Source organism: Phacochoerus africanus, chromosome 1 (genome assembly GCF_016906955.1).
Source record: "Phacochoerus africanus isolate WHEZ1 chromosome 1, ROS_Pafr_v1, whole genome shotgun sequence".
NCBI lineage: Eukaryota > Metazoa > Chordata > Mammalia > Artiodactyla > Suidae > Phacochoerus > Phacochoerus africanus.
The window spans coordinates 286,061,419-286,083,184 of record NC_062544.1 but is presented as its reverse complement, the minus strand read 5'-3'; the positions used below and the strand labels follow the sequence as shown (position 1 = coordinate 286,083,184).

At 61.7% G+C, this 21,766-nt stretch overlaps 1 protein-coding gene across 6 annotated transcripts; it reads left to right on the top strand.

The window, feature by feature from the left end:
• The first annotated feature begins 118 nt into the window (after positions 1–118).
• Positions 119–19,860, top strand: WDR4 (WD repeat domain 4). 6 transcript variants are annotated; one of them, XM_047797338.1, is made up of 12 exons: positions 119–268; positions 2,051–2,122; positions 3,184–3,275; positions 6,957–7,017; positions 9,377–9,533; positions 10,122–10,234; positions 12,548–12,608; positions 14,953–15,051; positions 16,373–16,437; positions 17,183–17,290; positions 17,918–17,987; positions 19,268–19,860. In XM_047797338.1, exons 1-12 carry the CDS (start codon positions 180–182, stop codon positions 19,325–19,327), a joined length of 1,047 nt encoding a protein of 348 aa, XP_047653294.1. In that variant the 5' UTR covers positions 119–179; the 3' UTR covers positions 19,328–19,860. The 6 variants fall into 6 exon arrangements, with proteins under 6 accessions (XP_047653294.1, XP_047653277.1, XP_047653285.1 ...); XM_047797321.1 differs by having other exon boundaries at positions 17,107–17,290; XM_047797329.1 differs by lacking the exon at positions 6,957–7,017 and having other exon boundaries at positions 3,184–3,327; positions 17,107–17,290.
• The last annotated feature ends 1,906 nt before the right edge of the window (positions 19,861–21,766 follow it).

Below are 21,766 nucleotides of genomic sequence, written 5' to 3'. Positions count from 1 at the left end.
CCCCAAAGACGCGAGGGACGCCCCCTTAGAATTCGAAGGGCAAGAGAGCCTGTCTGCGCATGCCCGGAGGCGGTGCGTCCCACCGCGTCACCGCGCGGCGGCTGCGCGTGACGTCACTCCCAAGCGCCGGCCGGAAAGAGGCTCCGGGCGCGCACGTGGGTGGCGGAGAGGCCAGAGAAATGGCGAGTTCCGTAGGGCTGGCGCTGTGCGGGGAAGCGCTGGTGGTGAGAGGCGGCAGCCGGTTGCTGGCCACCTCCACTTCGAGCAGGTGAGGGGGTCGAGGCCTGGAGCAGAAGCCCAGGCTGCGGTCGCGCGTTGGGGCCTTGAGGTCCCGGCTCTCCCGCGCCGCCTTGGGGTGACTCGGCGGAGCCCCGCCGCTGCCTGCGAGCTCTCCGCACCCTTCTCGCACGACCCGCGCAGGGCGCCCCTTGCCGTCTCAGTGGTGGTTCTGCGCAGCTCTTTGCCCGGTCAGCGCCGGACACTTCCGGGCTCCGCGGGCACGGATCACGTGGGGGCGACGCGGCCGGGGCTGGGCCAGTGAGGGACCCGGAGGACGCTGGTCAGATCATCTCTGGCTGGTGGGGAGGAAGGCAGCCCTTGGCCGCCCTTAGGGAGAAGGGTTTGCTTTCCGGCAACGTGTTGGGCGCACTCCTTTCTAGCCTCCATCTCCTTGCGGTCCTCCCTGTTCCCTCATCCCGGCCCACATCCATGGACCCCGCCCTACGCCACCCTTGAGTGGCTCTGCACAAAGTCCTCCTTCTGCTTTTCTCATTTCACGGAGCTTTTTTATTGTCCTCGGAATTTTTTAGTCAGTACGTTTGTTGATCGAAGAGTCCTGACTTAGGAGCCTCATTTTTATTAATAGTGGTCCCTTTCGGTTCCTTTCTTTCTTTCCCCTGTAGTTTCGAGTCTCTCAAACTTGAAACAGACGAGGTGTCTGTCAAATGTAAATGTACCCTCTGTGTTCGTTGCTCAACGTTTGGTTTTAGAGCAATTCGATGTTAAGTTCACATTTCACAAATTTATTCGCAAACCTGTTGTTTGTCTCAGGTTTTTTTGTTTCAGAGCCTCGTGGTATCTAACACCTGCCACACAGAGGTGTGGATCAAGTAGACTCAGTCTGCTTGTTTCCGTCCATACCTCTTGAGGAGATGTGGTGGCAGGCGGCTGGCAGAGTTCCTGCTTCTCTTCCTGCACCACAGTGTTCCACGTGAAAACAGTTTGGCCGCAACCACTTTAATGGCTATACATTGGTGCAGGACGTCTTCTCCGTGCCAGGCCCTGGAGGGGGAGCTCAGGGTCCATTAGGGAACACGGGTAGCGTTTATGAGTGGTTGCTTGGCAACCATGGAAGCTTTTCCGAGGTATTTTTTTCCCATACAAATAATGGCAGTTTTAAACTTGGGTGCAGAAGATCTACTGAAAATTCAGTGACATCAGAACATTATTTCTCTTCACATTCCACCTTGTACTGATTTTTCTAGTACATGATACTATTTCCTGTTGGGTTTTTGTCCTCATTGATGATACTTAACTGATTTGTATGGATGGAGCATGCTAGTTCTGTGTGGCAAATAGAAACATAGCAGGTTAAGCAAATAAAACTCCTTAACTGTTTCCTGAAACATGCAGAGACAATTTCTTGAGGATAAGGCCCTGAGTGAATGTGCAGATATTGTTTTGATCCGCCCCCCCCCCCCCCCCCCCCCGCCAAAAAAAAAAGGAATGAGCATTTTTTTTTTTTTTGTCGTCTCTTTAGGGCTTCACCCTCGGCATATGGAGGGTCCCAGGCTAGGGGTCTAATTGGAGCTGTAGCTGCCGGCCTACACCACAGCCACAGCAATGCCAGATCTGAGCCACGTCTGCAACCTACACCACAGCTCATGGCAACACTGGATCCTTAACCCACTGAGCAAGGCCAGGGATCAAACCTGCAACCTCATGGTTCCTAGTTGGATTCATTTTATCTGCGCCATGATGGGATCTCCAGGAATGAGCACTTTTGTTAACCAAGTGCTTCTTTTAAAATATGTCTGTTATTTTTCCTTAGTGATGGTGACAGCCTTTTCACGTATGACTGCAGTACTGCACAAAAGAAGACACAAGAACAGGAGCAAAAAGGGTGAGATGATGGGGCAGCCTCTTCGGGGCCAGTTCATGGTTTGCATGATGGGACTGTACAGTCTAAGAAGTTAAATCGTTGTCTCGTTGGCTGAATTCTTCTTCACTTCTGTTTTCTGGTTGTGCCTAAACTAGGTACCAACTCAGGAGCGAGATGTGGAACTAACTTTCAACTTCGTTAGCTCTTCTCATTTGTTTGTGTCTTTTTAGGGCTGCCCCTGCAGCATATGAAAGTTCCTGGGCCAGGGGTCAAATTGGCACTGCAGACGTGGGACTACGCCACAGCTACGGCACCGCTGGATCGGAGCCACGTCTGTGACCTAAGCTGCAGCTCACAGCAATGCCAGATCCTTAACCCGCTGAGCAAGGCCAGGCCTTGAACCTGCATCCTTATGGACATGGTGTTGGGCTCTTAACCCACTGAGCCACAACAGGAACTCCCAAGAATGTTAGCATTTTTTAAAATACTTTATGGAGCCCTGGTGGCTCTGCAGGTTAAGGGTCTAGTGTCATTACTGCCGCGGCCTGGGTTGTTGCTGTGGCGTGGGTTTGAACCCTGGCCTGGGGAACTTCCATATGCTGTGGGCCAAAAAATTAGCTTTGGCTCTTTTTTTTTTTTTGTTGTTGTTGTTGTTGTTGCTATTTCTTGGGCCGCTCCCACGGCATATGGAGGTTCCCAGGCTAGGGGTCGAATCGGAGCTGTAGCCACCGGCCTACACCAGAGCCACAGCAACGCGGGATCCGAGCCGCGTCTGCAACCTACACCACAGCTCACGGCCACGCCGGATCGTTAACCCACTGAGCAAGGGCAGGGACCGAACCCGCAACCTCATGGTTCCTAGTCGGATTCGTTAACCACTGCGCCACGACGGGAACTCCAGCTTTGGCTCTTAAAGAGTCGCGTGGTCTTTAACCTCTCCGTGTCCCCTGGACATGTTTCACCTTCTGGCCACGCGAACCTCCTCACCCGTTGTACCCGTGCTGTCTTTACACACGCGCACGGCTAGCCCCGGGGTGCGCCTCCCTCTCCGGAGGGCCTGACTCTCCGATGCTGTTTTTCAGGGAGGACGGACAGCCCGGGGATAAAGGGAGTGACACGATCCTGGCGTCCACCTTCTCCAAGTCTGGCAGCTATTTTGCCTTGACCGATGACAGTAAGCGTCTGATTCTTTTCCGTACAAAACCATGGCAATGTCTGAGTGTCAGGTATGAGATGCTAACGTTGAACGCTTTCGCGGTTGAACGCACACCTTAGCCTTGCATGCCAGTAACCGTAGCGACAGGACCTGCGACGCAGGCGACTAACACGTAGCCGGGCGGCTCCCGGTGCTTGACGTGTGTTACCTGGTTGCATTCTTAGGTCGGGGCTGAGTGGGGTGGGGGGCGCTGTGCTCAGCCGCACCCCCTGGCCAGGAGCCTGGACGGCAGTCGGAGTCCCTCAGCTCAGAGCTGGGTCCTGCCCTGCTTCCTCTGGCGACCGGCTGTGCCCCTGGCCGCACTGCCATCCTGCTTTCCACATGGTGTCCGCCAGCCTTGTGGTGGCAGACATAGAGCGCAGCAGCGTGTCCCCGAGAGTGGCGGGGTTTTGTGTAAGTTCAGGTACCTGGGCCACAGTTGCAACCTGGCGAGTTTGAAGCTGGTGCGTTATTTATCTGAAGAACAATTGGGAGCTGAGTGCTGATGGGACAGGATGCCAGTAACTCAGCTCCAACAGGGATGTCCCCAGGCCTCGGCGTGTGCGCTCACCCAGCCAAGAGCACGTGCCCTTTAGTCCTCTCTGAAGCTCTCCGCCGCCCCCCAGGGCTGGTGCTGCAGTCCTGAGCCCTGACTTCCTGAGAGCTTCCCCGTCTTAGCTCACAGGAGGTGCGAGGCTATACGCGTTGCTTTGGCTGTGACCGCCTCCTGGTACACGGCTCCCTGTTCCCTTTAGAGGGGCAGGCGGGCTTTGTTCCGGTTGTTCTGTGAAGCTGATGGAAGCAGCCATGTGGAGCAGAGGCCCCCCCTCCGGCGGGGGGGCTGCGTAGTTTAGCTCTCCCTTGGTGATCAGAACTGAACCTGCGTAGTTCCAGTGTCTGAACGACCGAAGGGCCTCGGTCGAGAGGTTTCCCCTTGCAGCCGATGCAGGCCTGTGCTGGGGAAGCCACACTGCTGGAACTTTATTTCGTCTTACCGTCTAAGAGAGGACTAGAAAGCCACGTTCCAGGTGGCACCAGAAGCAAAGAATACCCACTCCGGCCTCGATTCCACTCCAGTTAAACATCGCATTCGATGGCATCGCTTCGTTTTTACCAGATTCAAGGTAAAGGCCTCCAAGGAGCCTGGAGGTCTCTGACCCTGAGCCCCTGCCCGTGGCCCTTGCCCTTGGCCTTGGTTTGGCCTCCACAGCCTGTAGGGACGGGGGAGGGTGAACCGTGACAGGGGTGACAGCAGGTGGCAGCTGACTGGTCAGCAGGGCTGCTGTAACCCTGTGGCTTAAACCGTAGGTATTTGTTCCTCGCTGGTCTGGAGGCGGGAAGTCCAGGAGCGAGGAGGCAGCGGGACTGGTTTTCTCCTGGATGTGGCTTTAGGGGCTGCCACCTTGCTACCCCTTCACACGGTTGTCCCTCAGGGTGTCACCTCCTCGTTGTCTCTTTGTGTGCCCAGGTCTCCTCTTGGAAGGGCACCCATCATAGTGGGTCAGGACCCACCCAAACTGCCACACTGCACCTTAGTCACCTGTAAAGGCTCTTTTTCCAAATAGAACCGCATTCTGAGGTCCTGGGGTCGGGGGGGGGTGGTGTTCAGATCGCAACAGGTGAGATTTCCCCCCCCCAAAGAGCTTTATTTGGGGCAGATGGGGGACGGGGGGGGCTGCATCTGAAAGAACGTGTTGGGATGGAGGACCTGGTCTGGGGAGTGGGAACTTGGCCTTGGAGCTGTGGAGCTGCTTGACTGCGGGGCGGCGGCGGTGGCACCTGCTGGCCGCTGTCTCCTGCACCGTCACGTTCTGGGCCGAGTGGCCTGGGCGCGGTGCCGGGCTCCAGCTTGTGAATTTAGGGGACCTGTTTCAGCCTAGGACAGCCATGAATCCCCGCTCCTGACCCGGGCCGAGTTTTTCTGGGGTGTTTCTGTACCTGACCTCGCATTCTCCAAGGGGGCTTTGCCCTCAAAGGTGGGAATCGAACCCTCTAAAGCAACCGGGTGGGAATTCTTTTGCCAAAGCGGGCTGTCTGTCTGGCTTTGCTTCTGCAACCTTGTAGAACTACCAGGGTACTTTGAGGGCACGCAGACTGGTTCTCTGTGGCGTCAAGTCACAGCTCTGGTGGCTCTCCGGGGACGTCGTTAATCTGCATCTGACCCTCGAGGTTGGCGAGGGGACTGGGGGTCAGGCCTGGTCAGAGGAGACCTGGGGTCTCCCGGGGCTGAAGGGGGTGTGGGAGGCGGCCCGGAGCCCGTGGGAGAGATGACCCCGCTGCTCCGTGTGGCGTGAAGCGGAGGGACCCCGGGCAGGCCCCTCATGGGGATCACAGGCCTTTTCTTGACCTCTCTTGAAGGATGTTTCTTTCTTTTATTTTAGTCTTCCTAGGGCTGCACTTTCGGCATATGGAGGTTCCCAGGCTGAGGGTCAAATCAGAGCTGTAGCCGCTGGCCTACACCACAGCCACGCCAGATCTGAGCCGTGTCTGTGACCTACACCACAGCTCATGGCAATGCCGGATCCTTAACCCACTGAGCGAGTCCAGGGATCGAACCCCCAACCTCATGGGTACTCGTCGGGCTCATTACCACCAAGCCAGGCTGGGAACTCCTAGATGGACGTTTCTCAGTTGCATTTCACTTGTTTTGCTCTTTCAGAACATGTTTCAGTGATTTATTACGTGCGAGTGTAATTTTTTATCTGTTGCCAGGAATGAACGGCCCATTCCGAGGCCGTGTACCGTCGGCTGGGGAGACGACGGCCACAGATTCCCTTCCCACGAGGTTTTCCCTCTGCCCTCGCCCCCGGGCAGCACTGAGGAACATCCAGCCTTGGCCTTGGGGCCGTGCGGTAGAAGGAGGGGGCCCTGGGTGCTCTCCTTGTGGCAGTGAGGAGAGCGGCTTTTTATCCAGAGACTTGCATCTTTGAGCTGTTTCTCATGGCCTCTGCTTTCCCCCTGGGCCGATCCTGTTGGGGAACTTGGGTTTTTTCCATGTGTGTCCATCCGGAGCGTCCACACGTTCCCCTGCCCGTTCGGTGGCATCGCTGCAGGAGCACCAGGCTGTGGTTGAGCCGTCCTGGTGGCCTCGTCTCCGTCGGCTGGCCCTGCTGCGGGCAGGAGCCTGACTGCGGGAGGGAGGATGAGTGAGGGCAGCTTCTTCGGGGCCCTCCCTGGTCCCTGGAGCACAGTGTGGTGTCCCGGGACGGTCATTTGAAAAAACGAGAATGAAAATTCTCTCCCTTTAAGTTTGTGGTTCACGTAAAATTTAGAAGCCTCAGGGAAGTACAGAGCGGGAACAAAAATGAACCATCGGCCTTTTTTTTTTTGTTTTTGTTTTTTAGAGCTACACTTGCAGCATATGGAGGTTCCCAGGCTAGGGGTAGAATCAGAGCTGTAGCCGCCGGCCTCCGCCAGAGCCACAGCAACAAGGGATGTAAGCTGCATCTGCGACCTACACCACAGCTCACGGCAACACCAGATCCCTAACCCACTGAGCAAGGCCAGGGATCGAACTCGAAACCTCATGGTTCCTAATTGGGTTTGTTTCCGCTGCGCCACGACGGGAACTCCTAAGTTTTCGTTTATACATGTTCTGTGTCTTGTGATGTAACAGCGTCCTCTTAAGTCTTTCTTATTTGGTCTCCAACTGTGTTGCAGGAACGAGTAGTTGCTTCTCCAGGTTGTCACGGATAGAGCATAAAGGTAGTGAGGCTTCGAGGTCAGTTGAAACCTGCATGTGGTTGATGGGGTCTTTTCTGCTGTATACGCGGGTGTTTAAGTTGGCATCAACGCAGTAACGTTGTGTAGATGCCTGCCTTAGGTGGTACCGGAGTGGGAGAGGTGACTGCTGACCTTGAGGCGCCAGGGCCCCGCCCGCCCTGGTGCAGGGCAGCCTCCCGAAGGTGATGGCGATGGCGGGGCCAGGGCCAGCCTCAGGCGGCCGCTCCTCCACCCCCCTCCCCCGCCTTGTCCTGTAGGTTCCCCGAGCTCGCCTCCCTTCTCTGATTGAGCTTCTGGGGGAGCACAGAGGGAGGTGGGTGCGGCTTGTGCTCCCCTCGCCCCACCCCGCTGGGCTGGCAGACGTCACTCTGGCCGGCACAGCACTCGTCGGACCTGGCAGCCGTCTGCTTTGGGGACACAGGCCCCCCTTCGGGTCGATAGGCCCTGACCCTTGGTGCCGCTGACGTCCAGTGCGTTCATACTCGCCCGGCCTCGCTTCCAGCTCCGAGCTTGCCCCAGCGGGCACTTCCTCTGTCTCTGGCAGAGGGGATGGGCCACACCACCCTGGGGGACCTGGGCCAGGGATCAGGATGCCGTGGAGGCAGGGAAGGTGCTGAGACCTCAGGCCCTGCGGAGGCTGAAGGCGGGTGCCTGGCCTCCTTTCGCGGTCACCATATGGCCCGCCTACCGCTGATGACCTGCCCCCCACCTGCCACCCGGTGCCCTCCGACCCAGACCTACTCCTTGCAGCAGAGCCATGTGCTTCAGTTGTTGCCAGGATGGATTCAGCCTGAGCAGCTGAAAGCCCTCAGCCGGCAGAGCACTGAGGGGCAGGATCCAGAGTGCCATGTCTGTGCCCGGCTGGTGGGAGGGGATGCAGTGGGAGGTGGGCCTAGTTCACTGGAATCCAAGCCCCTTAGTCCCTCAGGAAGGCCCGAGACCTGTGCCACAAGGTTGTGGCCCCGCCCCCAGAGGCCCTGGCCCCGCCCCCAGAAGGCTAAGGCTGTGGCTGTGCTCCGGGCAGCTGCCTGATTTGCCCTTTAGGACAGGCTGCTGCTTTGCTGGTGCAGCCCGGACTTTGTGGACTTTGTTTAAATTACCGGCACTGGGAGAATTTGGATTAATCACGTCCTGGAGCGTGTCATTGTTTCCCCCTATTTATCACCTTTCTCCTCCTCGCTGAGGCTGCCCGTGCCCTGGGGGTGCTCCGGCTGCGCCTGGGAGCCCAGCGCCTGGAGCCCGGTGTGGCCCCACTTGCTTGCTTCTCTGTCCTCCTGTCCCTCCTGCGGGGAGGGCAGGGTCCCTTGGCCCTTGTGCTGGGGAGGCGATTCCTTGAAGCTTCATCAGGCCAACATCTGGAGTCCGGCTGCCATGAGCCAGGCACCTTCTGCAGGGTGTTAGCTCTCTACGGGGACAGTGGGTCCCCGTCCAGCCCTCGGGTGACGAGCAAGCTGGGACTGGCATTGTGACGAGGCCATGTGCGGATGAACGTAAGGCCTCGTCTGTAAAGCAGTGTCAGGGCTCGTGTCCAATGTAAAATAGACCTACAGACACCTGCTCGTGGAGAGGCGTGGTAGGAATAGTGAGAGACGGAGTCAGGGGGAACTAGCCTAGCCCCGGACCCTGGGGTGCGCAGGCGGGCTGTGGGGCCCGTGTCCCTGTGTGTCATTTTGTCCCTGACCAGCTCATCATTGAACCAGCTCTCAGCTGTGACAGATGCTGTGGCTCTAGATCAGGGGTCTGAGTTGGTGCCGTGCCCTCGGGGCTGCCCAGCGGAGGGTGTGGTGCCGTCTCGCTGCCCGTGGCATGTCCGCCTGGCATCGGGCATCATGGGCTTTCGTTTTCATGTGTCTCGCATGAGTGGCATGGGTGGGCTCCTGCTCCAGGTGGCCATGCCAGCAGTGGGTGGGCGCAGGCCTTGGGGTTGGAGTGTGGGCCTGGGTGGGAAGCGCAGGGCAGGCGGGTCCGGCGCAGTTTTGATTGCATCCGGGAGGTGCCCGGCCAGGTGCCCCGGAAGCCACAGTTTGGTGTTTAGGGAGCTGGCCGTGGTCTCCTTCCAGAAGTGCCCCAGGCATCCTGCTATGGCAGGCTGCAAGCACAGCGCAGTCCAGAGGCTTCTGTGTTGGAGGCTTAGCTCCCCACCACCCAGATCCTGCCATGAGCACGTTTTTAGAAGGAGAAAATTATAAAGTAACCTCTGTCCGGGGCATTGGCTGTTTCCATGCTCACAATTGCCTTTTTGGGGGCACCATCTTCGGTGACCGCCACAGGGCGGGCAGCCGACAGGTGGCTTGCAGGTCAGCGGGCGGCCCGGCCCTGAGCCCCGTCTGCCGACCGTGGCGTCTCTGGCCTTCCAGGACCGTGGTGAGGAGGTGCACGGCCCTGAGCTTCACGGCCTCCGAGGAGAAGGTTTTGGTGGCGGACAAGTCCGGGGATGTTTATTCCTTCTCGGTGCCGGAGCCGCACGGGGGCGGCAAGCTTGAACTCGGACACCTGTCGATGCTGCTGGACGTGGTACGTGGGTGACGTGCTGCCCTGGTTCTGCTGTGATGCGGCTCAGGTGGGACGAGGAGGGCGAGGCGGGCCTGTGTGCCAGGCGGGCGGGTTTGGGTTCTGCTGTGGCAGGACAGCCCGGCAGAGCTGTGGGCACGGGCCGGAGGGCGGGACTCTGGAGGCGAAGCTGCCAACAGGGTGGAAGAAGACGGGTCACTTGGGGGGCTGGCTGGTCAACACGGGAGGGACGCCCAGGCTGGGGAGGGGAGCTGGCGGGCCATCCTCCCGGCCCCCTCCCTGGGTGCCAGCCCTGCCTAGAGGCCCGGGCTGCAGCCAGGAGGTGGGACCCTGCGGGGACATGCAGGAGTTAGGGGTGGTGAAGGGCAGGTCACCAGGACCTGGGGACATGGGTAAGAAGGAGTGGAAGGTGACCTGGGTGTGTGCCCGGTGGGGCGGAGGGGTGGAGTGGCAGCTGTGTCCGGCGACCGGAGGCAGCGGTGGCCTTCGGAGCACCTGGCCGGGGCCGAGGCCGGGGTGGAGATGCGGGGTGGGAGCAGGGGAGCCGGCTGTCCTGACAGCAGGTCTGCCCCTTCTGACCCTCGGGCACAGGCCGTGAGTCCTGACGACCGCTTTGTCCTCACCGCCGACCGGGACGAGAAGATCCGGGTCAGCTGGGCCGCGGCTCCGCACAGCATCGAGTCCTTCTGCCTGGGCCACACCGAGTGAGTGTCCCCCTGCCCCCACCCCCCACACAGAGGGAGGCCCAGGTTCGAAACGCAGGGGGAGCCTCTGGCTGGAAGCAGGTGGTGAGGCGGGAGGCGTCTCCTGGGAGAAGGATTGGCCTGGGCAGCCCGGTGAGCGCCCACAGCTCGGAGGCCCCTGCCAGCTCTCCTCCTGGTCCCTGGGCCTTTGGAACCTTCAGAACCCCTTTCCAGGGTTTTCTTGGTGGCGCTGAGGTCTTGGTCCCCAGGTTGTGGTCACTGCAGGCGGGCTGGCCCTGCTGCCGGCGGGAGCCCGAGGGATGCACAGCGGGCGGCCCCTACCCCCCGACGGTCACTCTGGTCGTGACTGTCACCGGTGGTTCCACGCGGCCGAGGCCTTGTTTCAGGGAAGAAAGTGCCTGCTTTCCCCGTGTAGACGCTCGGCGCCCAGCAGTGGTCAGCAGGCAGGGGTGCGCAGGGGTGTGTGTCGGGGGCCGGGGAGCAGCCAGGAGTTCCAAGGCTCTCAGGGGCCCAGGCGGGGGTCGTTGCCGAGTCGTCTGTCCGCGGGAAGGTGAGGTTGCTCAGTGAGTGGATTTTAACGTTACCCGAGGATTTCTGGAGACTCGCGCTCCTCAGGCAGAAGGCTAGTTAGAGTTTGCACGGAGGAAGCGCACTTGGTTTAACTGACTGAAATGTTTTAACTGTGTTATTTGAGGCAGTGGAAGAATTAGATGGATTTTACTCAGTTCTCAGGTAGCTCCTGGTTCCTTGATTTTCAGTGTGAGTAAACATGGGCCTTCGGGGCGGGTGGCTGCTCTTTGCATCTCGTGACCGCGTGCTTTGCTGTTTTCCTTCCTTTCTTTCCTTCCGGCTGCCCCATGGCATGCGGAGTTCCCAGGCCAGGGGTCAGATCCGAGTCACAGCTGTGACCGATGCTTCAGCTGCAACAGCATCGGGCCCTTTAACCCACTGTGCCGGTGGGCCTGGGATCGAACCTGTGTCCTCTTGCTGCAGAGGTGCACGGACCCTGCTGTGCCCTAGTGGGAACGCCTGTATTTTGGCTTTTACTTGGTTGTCTGGCCCTCTAGTGTCTGGAGTTCTCGTGACCGGCAGACCCTCTGGCCCCTGTCCCATCACCAACTCACCGTCTCCTGTGGGGTCTTGGCTGCTCCCCCTCTGCCTCGGGGCCTTTGCACGTGCTGTTTTCACCGTGCTCGTCCTCAGCTCTTTGCTCTGCGCAGCCGCCCTCTTGGGACCTGTGCCCCCGCCACCCCCTTCCTCCCCTCTGCTCCCCACCGCTTCCCGCGATGCTTTCGTCTTAGCCTGGGTCGTGTGGTTAGAGCCGTGAGCCACCAAATCTTCAGTGAGAGGTGCTTTTGGTGTAAACGCCCAGCCCCGGAGCCAGTGTGAAAGTAGCAGTAAAACAGCTCTTCGTTACTCTGTCACGTTGATTGCAGGTGGAAATGACATGACGCTTTGGGTGACGGAGTTAAGTCGGAACGTAGTGTTAAAGTTGCTCTCTCCCGGGTCCGGTTCCCTGTGTAACGCGGTTACTCGTGAGGATAGAGTGACCTGGGCGGCTCACGTTGTGGCTCCAGTTGTGTTTCTGCAGCCAGGCTGTTGGAGCCTCCGCTGACACCCAGGGTCTCCTTATCCTCCCCCACCCCAAACAGAGGCTCTTTGTCGGGTGTCTGCATTGCTATCTGCAGCCCTCTGCGCCGCACAGCGCCTGGCACACAGTAGGTGCTCAGGAGATACTTCGCTGAGGGAATAAACGACCAGTAATTGCTTTCTGCAAGGGTCTTGGTGAAGGCCGTGGACACTGGTCTCCGCCCCTTCCTTGTTGGGACATTGAGATGGCTCCTGCCTGCGCTGCGTCCTCGTGGTGGACACAGGCTCTTTATCCTGCTCGGTGTCCCTGTTCCTTTCCGAGCACTTTTGTTCAAGGCTGTTGGGGCGGGGCTGGCACTGCCTGAGGCCAGGGCGCCACGGGGGCCTTCTGAGGTGCGCAGGAGACGGGGGGTGGGGGGTGGGGGGGGGAGGGGGGGGGGGGGAACAGTAGCCTGAGACTGGTTTCTGGGGCAGCAGGGCTCCTGAGGGTGAGGGCAGTGGTGCTCCCCCCTCTCCCCTACCCCTGCTCTGCTCTCAGGGCACCCCGGTGTGGCGGATGCCCTCGAAGTGCGTGTGCGGGGCAGCCCCTGAGCAGGGCTCCCCGCTGAGCCCTGCTCCTCCGGGGGTGTCGGGGTGCAGCCCCCCTCCCCCAGCAGCCTGCTCCTCTGGGCTTCCGTGGGTGTCGGGGTGCAGGCCAGCCACCCCCTCTCCCTCCATCTGTAGGTTTGTCAGCCGTATCTTCGTGGTGCCCGATCACCCAGAGCTGCTGCTGTCTTCCTCCGGGGTAAGTGCTCCTCCCGTATGGGCACACGGGTCCTCTCGGGTCCTCGGTGGGACACGGCCAGGCCGGAGCCACCCTGGGGGAGGGCCTGCCGACTGCCAGTTGTGGTTGGAGGTCAGCGTGTCCTTGCCCCTGGCTGCCCACTAGGTGGTGCTCGTGGCCCAGCATGGAGCTGCCCGTGCTTGCTCCCTGCTCAGGGCTGTGCCAGTGCGAGTGTGTGTGCATGTGTGCGAGTGCCCAGCTGGACTGGGCGCGCAGCTGACAGCACTGTGACCGTGTTTAGCAGCTGGTGGACACCCCTTCTGCGTCACGGAGGACCTGGTGCTGCCACCCGTGGCTCCTCTCCCCGTCCCGCCCGCCTGGGAGAAGGGGGCGCAGGGCCCAGGGCCTCGGCCTTGGTGGGGCTTTAAGCGTAAGTGCAGCTGCCGTGCACCAGGAGCTCTGCAGCTAGAAGCGCCTTTCTCTGAAGCGTCGTCTTTAGAGGGGCGTCCGGCGGCCCTCTTGCTGCGGTGCAGCGTCTGAGCGACTAACAGCGTCTGATCCTGCCCTCTGCCAGACGCTCTGCCACCTGCCCTCATCTTCCCACGGTCCCGTGCGGCTCGGGGGCCTGGCCTGGGCTGGGGCCTGACGCCTCCTGAGCAGCAGGCGCCCACCTGGCCTGGGCCGCACCCGTGGGGCAGCTTTCTGAGGGTGCGGGGCTGGGTGCCGGGAGGCGCGGGCGCTCAGGGGGCACGTGAGTCGTGGTCGGGCTTCCCTGCAGACTGAGCGCGGGGAGGCAGGTGTGTCTCTCCGTCCCTGGTCTCCTTGGGTCTCCCCTCTTTCACTCTGGAGAGTCCGAGGCCCTTGGTCCTTCTGGGGTCTGGTCGCCCTCAGCACGTCTCTGGGGGCCTCACCCCCTGCTCCGCGGGACGGATGGGGGCCTGAAAACCAGCTGCACAGGCAGCTCTTTCCCTTCTGAGCCTTTCTCAGGAGTGGAATTGCTGGATCCCAGGGTGGTTCTATTTCTCACTTTTTGAGGAACCTCTAAACTTTTCTCCGTCGTGGCTGCACTGGTGCACAGTCCCACCAGCAGTGCTGGGGTTCCCTTTTCTCCACAGCCTGCCCAGCACCTGTTATTTGTGGTGTTTGTTTTTGTCTCTTGTCTCTTGTCTTTTGAGGGCCACACCCACAGCATAAGGAGGTTCCCAGGCTAGGGGTCGAATCGGAGCTGCAGCCGCCAGCCTCCACCACAGCCACAGCAATGCAGGATCCGAGCTGCATCTGCGACCTACACCACGGCTCACGGCAACGCCGGATCCTTGACCCACGGAGCGAGGCCAGGGATCGAACCCGCAACCTCCTGGTTCCCTGTCGGGTTCGTTTGCACTGAGCCACGACGGGAGCTGCTGTTTGTGGTCTTGGGACGACGGCCGTCCCAGCCCGTGAGGTGATGCCTCGCTGTGGCCTCGGTCGCGTTTGCCTGACGGTCGGGCTGTCGAGCGTGTTTCGTGGGTCTGTTGGCCGCACCTGTGTGTCGTCTTCCGGAAAGTGTCCCTGTCCTCCACCCATTTTTACGGGGTCTTGCCGCGGGGCACAAGCTCCTTGTCTGTTTGGGTTTTAACCGCCTGTCGGATGCGTGACTTGCAGGCCTCTGCTCCCAGGCAGCCGCTTGTCTTGTTGATCTGCCGCTTCCTCCTCAGGAGCTTCGAGTTGACACTTTCTGTATCGGTTCCACTTGTCTAGTTTTGCTTTTATTCCCTCCGCGTGAGGAGGCATATTCAGAAAGGCCTCGCTGAGACCGCTGTCCGGGGCTGTCCTTGTTGGTGGCGGGACCAGGACCACGTTGAGTGACGGTGGCGAGAGTGGGCGTCCTTGTCTTGTTCCTGACAAACTCCCCGTCTTTGTGTCTGCTGTTATTTCTGGGGCGCCTAGTAAGGCTGACACTCTCACGGTGACAAGTGGGCGTCCTCTTTTCCCCTGTTCTGAAACAGTGACGTGGACAGTTGTCACACTCACCGGCCCCACGCGTTTCTCCCTGTGCGGATGCGTGCTCATGGATGGATCCACGTGTGTGCGTGTGTGCGTGCACGCGTGCGCACTCTGGGCCCAAGCACAGCCCGCGTTGACTTCGACCTGCATGTGACAGGTTGTCTTGTTGCCCAGTTGCCGTGTGGGGTCGCTGTGTTTTCTTGCTGAGTCGTGTGGCTCTCTGCACGGTCGTTACTAAGCGCAAAGAGCCTTTGGGTAGGAGAGGCGCCCTGGCTGTCGCCGAGTTAAGTTCCCGTGACCCGGTGAAGCCTGGATGGCGGGGCCGGGGGCGGGGGGTGGGGGGCTGTCCCAGCGGCGCTGACCATCTCGGTGTGTGCAGGACCGCACCCTGAGGCTCTGGGAGTACAGAAGCGGCAGGGAGTTGCATTGTTGTCACCTGAGCAGCCTGCAGGAGCCGGCGGAGCCCTGGAGTGACCAGGTAACCTCACGCTTTGTCTTGGCTTTGCTGGGGGCTGGGGGGCCTCTCCAGGCACTGGGGTCCTGTGAAAAAGTCCTTTTCGTTGGAAAGGTTGCCTTGGTCAGTGCTGATTTCCTCCAGCTTGGGAGCGGCCCGAGCCCCCCAGCCATGTGAGCGGGAGATGGTTGATCTCTCTCGGCTCTGAACCGCGTTTACGGAAGGGCCTCTGGTCCCGCTTGGAGAAGGGAGACAGGCTCCTGGGTGGGCTGAGCACACCCCCTGTGGCCCCCCTCTGTCCGTTGTGGGTTGGTCTCATCCCCAGGGTGGTGCACTGGCCAGGTGCGTCCCCAGGTCTGGTCGCCTGGGTCTCCAGCTGTCAGGGGGCCTTCGGGCTCTGGGCCCCCTGCCCTGATGCTCCCGGGAGGGGCCTGTGTGGCTGGGGTTCAGGGTCACACGGGGATGGACGGCCCTGCCCGTGACTCCGGGACCACTGGGGCCTGTGCAGAGGGAGGATTGGCCTGTGTGTCTTTGTGGCAGAGTCGGCCGGGGGCTGACGTCATCACCGTGACCAGGACGGCAGCCCGTGGCGTTTGGCTTCCACGTGTCCGATGAGGCCTGGATGTGAACCGAAGGGCTCCCCTGCTCGCCCTTGGCCTGGCTCCTTGCTTCTGTTGTTCACGGGCAGGCCTGGCGGGGACCGGAGCCCCACCCCCCAGGGCCACAGCAACCCGGCCCAGGGGCTGCAGGGCCTCCAGGTCTGTGGACTCAGGCCTGGCGGGGACCGGAGCCCCACACTCAGTGGCTGCAGGGCTTCCAGGTCCGTGGACTCTGCTGCTCTGGCTGCCCCTGCTGCGCCCCGACAGACAGAGCCATGGCTGCGGGCTGCTGTCCTCACACCCGTGCCTGCCAGATGGCGAGGAGTGGGGGGGGCACAGGGGCAGCCCCCCACCGCAGCCTCTCCGCTGCTTGTGGCCCAGGGGCGCTTCCTCTGGGGGGACATGTGGACGCTGGCTCTCAGGCTGCTGTGGTCACAGGCCCTTTCTTTCTGTGTGCCCTCGGTCCCCTGGCTTTCTGACCCGTTCTGTTGGCTTTGGTGACATTCCACAGGCTGGAGGGGCGGGCAGAGCCACGGAGCGGCCTCTGCCGTCTGCCCCACGTGTGGGAATCGCCGTGACCTGTGCCCTCACCGGTTTCCAGAGGGTTCTGTGGCGTCGTCTTTGCCCATCATGGGCCATGCGTGGGGCCCCCCTGTCCTGTGATGCTGCTCTCGGTTTGGACGGGGCAGCCTGGTGTCAGGTCCTCGCGAGGCTGGCATCGCTGAAGCCGCCGCCTTTCCTTGCAGAGGTTTGCTGCGTCCAGGATTGCCTACTGGCCCCGGGAGCAGTGCGTGGCGCTGCTGTGTGACAGGTGAGCTCCTGGATCGCGCGGACGGCGGGGCGGGGGGGACAAGTGAGTCGTCACTGTGGCCCCACGGGTCGCGACCCCTGAATCAGGAACTTTGGACAGTGTTCTGGGCACAGCCTCGCCCTGCGGGGTGTGCCCCCACTGGAGCGGGAGGGAGGGGGTGCCTTTCTTCCTGCCCGCCTCTCACGCCCGGTCTGGACCCGCCGGCGTGATGGTGTCCTTGACCTCCTGCGGCGCCTCTGTGCGATGGGGTCGCAGCCTCGTCGGCCCGGTTGGGCCCGGGGGCCTGAGGCCGTGGTGCCGGGCAGGTGGTGTGGGGAGGGGTCAGGCTTCCGCCCGAGGTTCTCAGTGTCCTCAGGCCTGGGGTTGACGTTAGAGACGCGGGCGCAGGCGTCCCGAGGGCGCCGTGTCCTGACCTCGGCCCCAGTGTCCCGACCTCGGCCCCCGTGTCCCGTCCGCAGCCCCGCAGCCGGAACGGCCGTCCTCTCTGCGCGGTTTTCTCTTGTCCCTTCTGCGTGGCGCGCCTCTCCGGAGCCCCGGGACCAGGACGGTCCTTTGCTTGGGGAAGCGGCAGCAGCTGGTGCTCTGGCTCGGGGAGCCGCTGGCAGGGCCGGCTGGGGCTGCGCGAGCCCGGGGCCCTGGCGCCGTGGTGACTGTGCCCTCTCTGGGAAGGCTCCCGGTGGTCTTCCTCTTCCAGCTGGACACCGCCCGGCGGCAGTTGGTCTACAGACAGCAACTGTCTTTCCAGCACAGAGTGTGGGACGCTGCCTTCGAGGAGAGCCGGGGGCTCTGGGTCCTGCAGGACTGCCAGGAGGCCCCCCTCGTGCTCTGCAGGCCGGTGGACGGCCACTGGCAGGTGAGACGTGCTGGGCCCCTGCTGGGCGGGGGGGGACCGCACTGACCCCTTTCAGCCCCATCCCGTCGGTGCCAGAGGCTGTGTCACGGGGGCGGGGAGGGGCAGCCGCAGGGCCCGGGACGTGGGTGCAGGCAGCTGGGGACCCTGGCCGGGTTCCTCGGTGTCATGGTGCCTGAGGGACGTTGCCATCGTTGGCGTCTTTTCCCGTGACTGGCGCGTTTATGAGTCTCTCTGGGAGAAAAGCGCACAGTTGCTGGGCACGTGTCCTTGACGACTGCAGGCCTAGCCTGGCCTCTGCCTGGGGAGGGTCCCTCCGATCGCCGAGGGGGTCTGGGTGAGCCCGTGTGTGCAGCTGGGCCTCACCTCCCCCGTCTGCGTCCCGCGAGCCGCCCTGGGCCCGCAGACGGAGCTCGAAGGACCCTGGCCGCTTGCACGTCCTTGCCGAGCGCTGAGGCCTCGGGCCACCCGACAGCTCCTTCGGGTGTTTTAATCTGAAAAGAGCGGTGAGCGGGGGCGCGTGCGGGGGCCTGTGGCGTCCAGGCTCCTCAGAGTCGCCGTGATGAGCGGACGTCGCCCTGCGGGGCGCCGGGGCCTCCTGCTGATGAAGGGTTTCTGTTCGTCTCGCAGTCCGACGGCGACAGCGCCGAGGTGGAGAGGCTCTCCGCTCTCCTTCGTGGGAACTGGGCCATGCTGGAAGGTGAGGGCGCCGGCCGTGGCCACGCGGTCGGAAGCCGCTCTGGTATCGTGGGGGTGGTCACGTGGGGCTGGGCCGGCCGAGCCGAGGACGTTGATCCTGCAGGGCCCAGGGCGAGCCGCGCCGCTGTCCCGTGGGAGGTGAAGCGCCCAGACGCCTCTGGCAACAGGCGGGTCTCTGGCTGTGTCTGGAGGATGTTTCTAACCCAGCCCAGTGTTCAGGTGCTGTCGCCTGAGGGTTGTTGCCCAGGATGGAGACAAACCACTGTCCCAGTGGACGTCGGGGTCTTTGGGGCTCCGCGGAGACCATGGAGCTTTGGTTTCTGTGGTTGCGGGACGGGTCCCTCCCGTGGCCGGCGGGCTCTGTGTCCCCAGCCAGCTTCCTCCCTCCTCCTGGGGCGGGGGTGGGGCCGCGTGCTCCCCAGGGTGAGGCTGGAGCTGCAGCGGGAGCGGGACAGCCTTGGGCCTCGCTGATGCTTCCTGCGAGGTTCTGCAGGTGGAGCCTGTTGGCAGTGCAGATGTGAGGGGGGCTGGGGGCCCGGCAGGAAGAGAACCTGACCTTGAACATCACGGAAGGGCAGGGTTTGCGGAGAGAGGGTGGGGTGGAGGTGACGGGGACACGCGTGCAGCAGGCGCAAGTCACGAGTGCAGCGCACGGCCTGTGGGCTGCTGACGGGTGCCACGCAGTTGCTGAGCTGGGGTGCGGTCAGGGACCCCTCCTGCCCCTGGAGCCTTGACCTCTACCCCGCCTGAATCCGTCTCCTTGGCTGCGTAGCACGGCGCCCGGCTCAGCGGGTTCAGACTGCAGGCTGCTCACCTCGCTGTTCCTGTGCGCCCCACGGCCCAGCTTCCCTGCTGGGCTCGTCTCAGGTCCCCCTGCAGCAGGATCTGCATCCAGGCCTCCTGCTGGTCGGTGGGATACAGGTCCCTGCCGCTCGCCGCTGGACAAGGGCCCCGCTTCCCCGCTGGCTGGAGGACACAGAGGTCCCCAGCACCAGGGACGGGGCACAGGTGCTGACGAGACGCAGCCTTGGCCTCTGCACCTGGTCTCCAGGGACCACCCGGCCCTCGTGTGTGCTGTCGGGTCGAGTCCTTGGTCCAGCTGGGTGTGGCGCCTGGAGGTGGGCACCGTGCTGGAGAAGGTGCCACGAGTCCCCTGGGGGCTGGGGGCCACCGAGTCCATTCCTTGTCACAGGAGGTCCTTCCGGCCACCAGGTCCCGCTAGAGGCAGAGTCCTGGGGCCTCCCAGGCCCTCCTGGCAGCCCTCTCGTTCCTCCCGCGCAGGCTCTGCTGGCACAGACGGTGGCTTTAGCAGCCTCTACAAGGCTACCTGTGACAACATGACCACCTACCTGAAGAGGAAGGAGGAGCGGCTGCAACAGCAGCTGGAGAGGAAGCGGCGCCGGGACCCGCTGCCCGGGCCCAACGGGCCGGCCAAGAGGGTGAAGGCCGGGGAAGAGCCTCGGGGCTGCTCGTCCTGACACAGGGGTGTGGGCAGCCCCGGGAAGCAGGGCCCGCAGCGCCCCCCCCTCGACAGGGAAGGGCGTCCCCTGACTCAGGCCGGGGCCCTGGACCCTGGGCTTTGCTCCTGTCCCCTCGCCTTCTGGATGGGGGCGCCTCGGGCTGGGGCAACCCGGGGAGGCGCCTGCAGAGGCCAGTGAGTCGGGTCCGTGGACAGAGGCGGCCCGGACACTCCTCCACGGGTGGTGACGGGACCGCGGGGAGGACAGCCTCTGGGGTGGCGCTGGCCGCACCGCGGCCCAGGAACACCCGCTCCACCCGCCTCGTCGCTCAGCAAGACGGCTCGCCGGCAGCTTCTGGAAATGCAGCACAACACGTGGAGCTGATGGCAAAATACATGCAGCAAAAAACCCGTTTCTGATGAGGGGATTGTTTGTGGTTGAAATGTTCAGCTTTTGACCTGAAGGAATAGGTTCGGTGTGGGGTGTGGCACGGTGCTTGGGGGCAAATGATTTTGTGTATCAGGAGCTGGATGCTTCCTGCTTCCCCAAGGGCCTTGTTTCACTTTGAGAGCCCTGATCTCAAGGCAGTGCTGCCTGCGAGTTGCTCAGAGTCACTTCCCACAAGGGGACTGTGGGACCCTCCCAGATAGGGGCCGCCTCAGACAAAGGTAGTTCACGAGCAGAGGGGGTACCTGGGGACAGAAGAGGGTGCCCGGGGGCGGGGGTGCCCAGGCAGAGGGGGTGTGCCTGGGGACGGGGGGTGCCTGGGCAGAGTGAGGTGCCCGGGGACAGGGGGGGTGCGCCCGGGGACAGGGGGGTGCTTGGGCAGAGGGGTGCCCTGGCCGTGGTCTTCCTCTAGGAGGCTCCTGACCTCGTTAGCGCTGCGCTGGGCACAGGAAGTGTTTTCAGTAATAAGCTGCCCTGAGTGCTCGGTTTTGGGAGAAATTTAGGTTTGTTCTTATTGGCGTCTTGGTCTCAGATAGGGGTCAGCACACTGGCCCAAGGGCCACATCCTGCCACGGGGCCATCCTCGTGGCCTGATTTTCCGTGGTCTGTGAGCTAAGCATAGGTTCTGCATTTTTAAATGGTCGGGAAAAGTCTTATATTTCAAGATATGTGAGTGTCTGTAAATAAAGTTTTGGTGGACACAGCCCCGCCTGCTGGCGGGGGGTCCCCGTGTGCCTGGGGCTGCCGCAGCGGAGCGCGGGAGGTGGCTGCGGAGGCGTGGTGGCCTGGTGGCCTGCGTCTGCCGCGAGCTTTACCATCTGGCCCTTCCCAGAGAAGCTTGTCACCCTGAGGAGGATCTCTCCCGTCTGTGCAGTGTGTTCACTGAGCTGCTTCATGTATTTGGAAAAACCCCGTTTTTGTGCCCTTCCGCCTCGTGTTGTTCGTGGTGACCCCGAGGGCGGGTGCCTGAGCCCGGCGGCAGGGGTGGAGCCGAGGGGGTGTGAGCTGGCTTCTGACACACACACCCCCCCGCCAGGTGATGCCAAGCGGCTGGCAGGAGCTCGGGTGGGGCCCAGGCGAGAGGCCTGCGCACCCCGGGTTCTGGGGACAGCTCTGAAGTTACTTAGGTACTTCTCGGTGCTCCCTGCGCAGCTCAGACTAAGCTGTATTGACCTGCTGCCAGTGACCTCAGCTGCTGTGTCCCCCCTCCCCCCCGAGCCTGGGCGAGCCCTGCTCCATCAGCTGTCTTTGCTCTGGCAAGTTTGGCCGCAGGAAGCCTGGGTGCAGGTATCAGGGAGGGGAGGGGTGACCGGCCGGGCGCGACTGTTTTGGAGGCACTTCTTTTTTTTTTTTTTTTGTCTTTTTGCTGTTTCTTGGGCCGCTCCCGCGGCATATGGAGGTTCCCAGGCTAGGGGTCGAATCGGAGCTGCAGCCACCGGCCTATGCCAGGGCCACAGCAACACGGGATCCGAGCCGCGTCTGCATCCTACACCATAGCTCACGGCCACGCCGGATCGTTAACCCACTGAGCAAGGGCAGGGACTGAACCCGCAACCTCATGGTTCCTAGTCGGATTTGTTAACCACTGCGCCACGACAGGAACTCCTCGGAGGCACTTCTAATAGAGACGCAGGTCGGAGGCTGTGGCTTTTTCCTGCAGCGGCCTGTTGCCTGAATCCTGTGTGCATTTCTCTTTCCAATTTTCCTTGTGATTTTTTTTTTTTTTTTTTTGATCCATGGACTCTTGGAACATGTGGTTTCATTTCCAAACATTTGATTTTCTTTTCCTTCAGATTTTTAAATTTGATTTCTGGCTTTAGTTCCACTGTGGTCTCAATATGTTTTCTTTGTAGGTTCATTGAGCCTCGTTTTA